Source organism: Pseudomyrmex gracilis, unplaced genomic scaffold (assembly GCF_002006095.1).
Source record: "Pseudomyrmex gracilis isolate BER0280 unplaced genomic scaffold, ASM200609v1 scaffold_237, whole genome shotgun sequence".
Classification (NCBI taxonomy): Eukaryota; Metazoa; Arthropoda; class Insecta; order Hymenoptera; family Formicidae; genus Pseudomyrmex; species Pseudomyrmex gracilis.
Window position 1 is genome coordinate 45,427 of NW_018020821.1, and position 7,254 is coordinate 52,680.

The 7,254-nt window shown below is 38.7% G+C and overlaps 1 protein-coding gene across 1 annotated transcript in view; it reads right to left on the minus strand.

Annotated features, from left to right (window-relative positions):
- Nucleotides 1-3,710, minus strand: part of LOC109859099 (protein Wnt-10a) — a 15,805-nt gene extending 12,095 nt beyond the window's left edge. The window contains exon 1 of the mRNA XM_020436999.1: nucleotides 1,678-3,710. Coding sequence (XP_020292588.1) covers nucleotides 1,678-1,781 — 104 coding nt within the window. The 5' untranslated portion in view covers nucleotides 1,782-3,710. The remainder of the gene's footprint in view (nucleotides 1-1,677) is intronic.
- Nucleotides 3,711-7,254: the final 3,544 nt, after the last annotated feature.

The following is a 7,254-nucleotide window of genomic DNA, read 5'->3' on the forward strand; positions in this document are numbered from 1 at the left end:
ATATGTTAGAAAACAATCTATAAAAATAGAAATTCAAATTTTCCTTTGCGAAAACTGTTGAGAAGTAAAAAACTTTCCTGGAGAAACATATACGAGTTACGAAAACCTAGAGAAGACTGAAAGATGTGCTTATTTATTGCTCTAGCATATATAAACATACATAACATTGTATGTGGGAAAGCATCGATTTCTTATCTTATTTTCCTCTTACATAATCACAGTTCAAGTATCGGCAGCAGAGCAGGACGTTGAAGTCGTATCTTATCGCTTTAACATATACAAAGTTTTAATGTGGATATCATTACAAAATAAAACAAGAAAATTAAAACATATTCAGTTATTTTAACTCGTAAAACATCTGTTGTAACGTTTCTGAAGAGAAATTGAAATTTATAGCGTTTTATCTACTTATTTTTGTGAAAAATCTAAATGACGCATATATGCGTTCCCCGGCGTCAAGGTGTTAATATGCTTGCTTTCTCTCTCTCTCTCTCTCTCTCTCTCTTTCTCTCTCTCTCTCTTTCTCTCTCTTTTTGTTCACGAAAAGAACCTTCAGTAAGATTCTGGCAAAGGTGCGATTATTAGTATTATACGATCAAAGGGCCATAATATAAAGTTCGCAGCAGGATGTTCATCGTGATGTTATATTCAGTCACAAACAGCCTATTTGCAGTTCATTATTGACCACCTCCGTAGAACCGTCGATAGCATGGTGGCCTTGAAAGAAGAGAGCCTATTGACAAATTCTTTTCACAAAGAGACTCGAAAGAGTGAATACATCAGGGATACAGAAGACACCATAGAGGAAAAAAACATCGAAGAAGCCCAGCTGTGTTACCGTGCTCGTAAATTTTCCTCGACGAAATTAGACACGGCACCTCGTGTTCGCAGTACAACTTGGTTGGTCTGCGACATTGTCATAGTCTTTTAATGTATCTTTCGCCATGTGGTAAATGTGATGTATCTCATGGATTGCGATTTGAAGCGCTCCGTCGCAGCGAACAGACAAAGCGGGCGAGAGAGTGACGTTTTGACGTCTGTATTATGGTCCACATCAGCGTGCTGGGAGTATCGTGTAGATCGAAGTACAGAAGGGAAGGAGCTCTCTTGAAGAGTATTCACGGCGAGGGCGATAAAATGTGAAGTGAAGGGAAAGAAAGAAGATGATGAGAATGAGAGAAATATATGTACTTCGAAAGAGATGTGTTACTAGTCAATCACAAAGAAAATATAATGTAGATAAAACGTTCAAGAGAAAACATATTGATGATGACGCTGAATAATGAACACGTATAGCGAATGCTTATTACGTAAGATTCATGTACATAAATGTACAAACATTTTATGAAACAGACTATGTATATTACGTTTTACTTTGCGATTAAAATCCAAGAAAATATTCCGATATAATTTTATATCTACAAGATATTTCATATATATATACATATTTACACGAAAAGAATATATTACATTAGTTTATCACATTTTTAAATTAAATAATAAGGAGAACTATAATTATAAAAAATACATTCTAAGATCAACACAGATATAAAATCGTTAACAATGTTAACGAGTGCTCTGATCTCAATGCCGATACTTTAATTTAATGTACTTTTTGAAGAAGAAGATTTGACGTTTATTATTAAATAAACCATCAGATTATAGAGATATACTTACTGTCGATGTTCGAGAAAGATCAGCAATAGAGCAATGGCCAGGCCGGTCCTAGTAGTGATCTTGAGCGGCGGTCCTTCGTTTGGTTCTGCACGAGACGGAGGCATTCTGTCATCGCCACAAAAACGTCTTCTTTTTTTTTCACGGTTTTGCCCACTTTAAAGAGTTGAGTACGACCCCTTGTCCAGGGTTGTACACACCCCTAGCACCCGAACGGAAGAACCCCTTCTCGTTTGAAATGATGCTACTCCTTTATCTTTCTTTCTCTCTTTCTCTCTCTCTCTCTCTCTTTCTCTGTTCCTCGTCCTTTCTCTCTTGCTCTTATCGAGGTAGCCTTTCTCTCTCTCTCTCTCTTTTTCTCTTTCTCTCTCTCTCTCTTTTCTCGTATTCTTTGGTCCTTTTCCTACTCTTCTCGCCGCGGTGCCTGTGATCAGCAGCCTGGCACGCGTCGAGGACTCCACCTCGCCCCGGGCACCGGCGCTTCTCCTTTGACGTACCGCACGATTCGAGAGCTCCCAGTTTCGCCGTTTCGAAGGGTCGTTCCGAAAACTACCACGGAACAATGATATTCCGCGACGATCGGACGATTCATCGAGCGTGTATACGCGTTTCGATCCCAGCTCTCGTGATCGCTTATTGCTCGTCAGCTCGCTCGCTCGATGACGAGGTACGTTCTCGATGTGTAATCACCTTCCTTCTCGTGACTCGTTCGTCTAATAATGACGCTCCGCTATACTTTGACGAACCACTTACGCGTACGTTCTTATTAGAGCCTTTGGAGTTTGTCGAGAACAAAATCGATGTTCGATGTAAAATATCTCAGAGATGATTTTTGCTTATTCTGTTAGATATATTTATCTTTGGAGAAGGAAAATACTGTAAATGTTCTCTGAACAAAATATGCGAAGAGAAATCTAGCAATGTCCAGATTTCGTCGAGGTACACGATGAGAAAAGGTCACTATCACTAAAATTCTAGTTGCACTTGTTTTACTTCCGTCTTTGGCATTCTCTTCGGCGCTGGAGAAATTCTTCAGCATAGCTTTGGAACGCTTTTTTTATCCAATTTACACCTTCGCGAAGTCGTAATTCACCTTTTCCGGCAATATCTATCCAACAATCCGGTAATATTCGGTCCATTGTATATTCACCCTCCTAGTACACTTTGTTCTTCTTTTGGTTTCTTTCATCAATAACGGAATTTCGATAAGTCAACCAATCTGTCGACACAGTGGACAAAAGAAGAAAAGATAGTTTGATATCTCACTTGATACTTCCGGTATGTGCGCTCACGGCAAAGTGTCAAACTCAAATAAAAGAAAAGTCGCCCTTCGGATTCTCCTACTCCTCCTACACGCGAACCATTACCATCTCCCCTCTACCTCGCCTCTCAGCTACAGGTCCTTTTCCTCTTTCTCCTTAACCACACCGCCTCTTCCTCTTCTACTGTGAACTTCCTCTCTCTCCCTTGTAACCGCGCTTATCTCTCACTCGTGCAAACAATCGAATAGCAAACTTCCCGCGATCGTCACGCACGGTGCGACGGTGACGACAGATCCAGGCGAGGTTTTGATGATTGCGGAAGAGGAAGAATCAGGTGGGAATAGAAAAAAAGACATAAAGAGAGAGAGAGAGAGAGAGAGAGAAGAGAAGAAGGGAAGGAAAGAGAGAGATAAATCTGATCCTCTTCGAAAGACTCCACGAGTGGAGGTGTCAACGCGTTTTGTCGGATCGTGTCTGCGGGGTGAAGATTCCCGCTGAGAAAAGGATGCGATCAAAGGTGAGCCGCTTCAGTACTTGAAGAAAAAAGCACTTTGGTACTTGAGAAAAAAACCTGACAGACAAGACAGTGGAAATGATAAGAAGTTTGGCAGAGGAAGTGGACAAGTATGACGATCGAGAGCAAGTGTCCGATCAAGGAATGCGAGAAAAAAGTCACGCACTTTTGTTCTCCTCCTCTCCTTCGTTCGTTGACACCGACACGAAGCTATACCGCAGAGACTGAGAGATGGACAGAATCTGAATGATTCCGCTTGGTCAAGACTCGACGAGAAGCTGTCAGGGAGATCGCTCTGTCTATGATGAACTCGGTGCGCAGTGCGCATGGGAACCCTCCTCGCCCTCCTATAGGGATAGTATAGGCTCGAAAGAACCAACTACCCCCTCCACCATAACCATCACCATCCAGACACGACCACCACCACCACCGTCAGCCACTACCCCGAGATTTTATATGAAAGACGAAGAGAAACGAACAGAAACTCAATCATCTGAACAAAGACGCCAAGACCAGGGATGGAAAGAGAGAAATAGCGAAGGCAGGAAGCACGTGAGACAGAGAGAGAGAGAGAGAGAGAGAGAGAGAGAGAAGGACAAAAAAAGCGTGAATGCTTGTGCATCTCTTTTTTCCCCTTTTTCCTGTCTTAAATTCTTCCTTTTCTCGCCCTCAGCGTGGTTCTCGCTCTCGAAAACTTGTCTGGAAACATCTTTCTCCTGACCAACAGGTATGCTAGTATTAACGACCTGAATTTTCGCATGTCGGAGAGTGTTTGTAATACAAAAGTTTTATTTTTTTCTAGTTTGTCTTATATAAATTTAGAATTGTTATTGAACTGATATTTATAATTATTATTTTAACGTGTAAATTCAATTTAAATTCTATGTGTATTAATTTACACGTTAAAAATATATATTTCGCACACGTACAGCATTTGACTCTCAAAGTCATAATTCTTAATCTATTTTTTTTCTGTGTGTTCGATCTTCTGTACATTTATAATTACGTATTTAATTAATACATTTGTTTTAATTATTTCTTACAATGTTATTATTTATTTAACAAAACTTACGTGTGCATTTTGACACGCATACTTTGTTTATTACAGATAAGTGAATCATATCCAAAGGCGTTCCTTACGCATTTTTCGGAAAATCATCACTCTCTTACTATATCAAAAGAAAAGAAAACAAACAGGAAGGAAGAAAGGTTGCTTGAGATCACGTGATGGGATAGTGGGAGGAGCGAAATTCCCCTACTCTAGCGTCACTGGAGGAGTCAATCGGTATAATTGAAGCCTATCTTCCTCCCTTACACAAACTGCCGTCCGCCTACTCTCATCTCCCCTCCCTCTCTCTCTCTCTCTCTCATTCTCTTGTCTTTCTTCAGATTCTAGCTTGTATCAAGAAATAATATTTCAACTTGGAAATCTTTTGCTAACGAGGTATAGAAGTAATTATTGCTCCCTCGCATTTCAGAAGTTTTTAAAACTCATCATTGCTATATTTTGTACATTGAGAGCTTGATGAATATCGTGTGATATACAATGTAAATTACAAAAAACATAACTTAATGATTTTTTACTTATAAAAACTATAAATATTACGGTGTGTGTTTTGAAGTAAAACAACTTTTAATTGTTTGAAATACTAATTTTATTTCAGTCGCACTTGTGTGTGATAATTAAAAAACTGTATTGATATTTACAATCTGCATATATATGTATATACACACAGTTCGTTTCTTTTATTGTTCAAGCAGACAAGCAATTGCAAAACAAACGCGAATAGATAACCAAATCAAAATAGTATGCGACACGCCGGTTTGTTGTTTTCTCTACAGCTAATTAACAGCACATATCTGATATTATATCCGTACAAAAATTCTTGGTCATCGCGATCAGAAAAATCATACCAAGGGAGGATTATGTCCTTCTTGCTTGCAAGCAGATCTCGATCTCTCGTCGTCGCGATGTGAAAGTTGTCGCAGATTTCACTGATATGGTTGTTGAGCTGGCAATTAACTGCAACGACCCTAGCTTGTACGCCGCTTGTGTATTCACTCCACCGCGCCACGTGATCGAAGATCAAACGACATCCTAGGCACAAAGCTCAGTCAGCTGGGGTCTCTTTCGGCAATCAGTAACAACAAGAACAAATCCGTGGTGACTCTCGTTTCGTGCTCACCCTCAATTCCGTTCTTTATGCTATGCTTAATTAGGCCCCATACGCTGGCAAAAACAGCTGTACGACTTATTGGGCACAGTTGGCGAAATAAATAGTTTTAAATAAACAGATCTGCAGAAGTTAATTTTATAGATAATAAAAAGCAATTTTGAGACTGTAATTTGTATTTTTATTTTACACATTATTTTGATACGTTTATAAAAAATAATTTATAAAATATGCGTCTCGAAAAGTCGTTTGATTGAATTTATTTTCAATTTTCAGCACTTTTAACTAAAGTAACACATCAAAAGACAAAGAAATTTGATAAGTTAAACTTTGTTAATCTATTTGATGCAAACGATTTTAAATACCTACATCACATTCCGATCGCAAAAGCGAGTCAGCGCACCATTATTGTTGCGTTTCGAAACTAATAAATGCGGAAAACAGAAAAAAAAACGATCTTATGGCTCTTACTGTTACCTTGTATGTCAGAAAATATTAGACAAAAGATAAAAAAAAAAGATGGCAATTTATCGTGGTAAATCATTTACAACACATATGCTGCCATATGATTCTTTATACCTCGCGAAAAAAAATCAGCCATGTCTATTCATTTCGTAGAGGGACACTCATTGCCGCTCCCGCGATATCTTGATAACCTCGTGCTTCCACACAAACCCTGCTGAAAGCGCGCTTCTTTTGACCGATCTCTCTTCTCTTCCTTCTTCATCTTGTCTCTTTTCGGAGCGTACATCTTCTGTCATTCTATCAGGGTGCATTACTTATCGGGCTATCAAGTGTCTTGGCCGTGATCATGGCACGCGAGCGCCGATACAATCGGAACGCTCGATCATCCTATCACCGCGCAATGCACCGTCGCTTGGCAATCTAATTGGCCAGCTTGGAAAAAAAAAATATGAAGGACAAACTATGCAAGAAAAAAGAAAAGAGAAAGAGAAAATAGTTGTGAGCGTTATCAATTTCTATAGATACAATTCTTGTGAGATAATTTCGCGATTCATCGTTCGAATGCAAGAAATGTCGGTTAATTAAATGTTCTCGTAAATATTCGCGTACTCGAGTTCGTGCGTTATTGGCAACGCAGCATTAGCAAGGGAGTGATTTATGCCACGGTAAAAGATTGAGATTACTTTAGCTTGCTTGCCGCATCATGGCCGTAATTTATAGTACGATTCAATGCTAATGGTCGTTTTCTCGACAATGCGCAATGAGAGAGAGAGAGAGAGAGAGAGAGAGAAGAAAAAGAAGAAGAAGAAGAAGAAGGGAGGGAGGAAGAGAGATATCTTGCCGCATTTATTTACCTATTTGTGCATACAGTTTTCAATTTGAGCTTAAGAAACATTAAGTGTCTCTCGCAATCTGAAATTATGGTAAAAAGTGACGTATGATTAGTACTTACTATATGACTCTCAGTATATGTCAACAAACAATTATCTATAATATACTGTAAATTGTATGACAAAAACTTTGAATATAACAGAAAATATTTTACAAACAATCATAGGTGAAAGCATTATAAAAACAAATATAAAAAGTAGGTATTCCAAAATGACATTTTTAATTGTAATATTTTTTAATTGTAATATTTACAAGATAATATTTCCAACTTGTT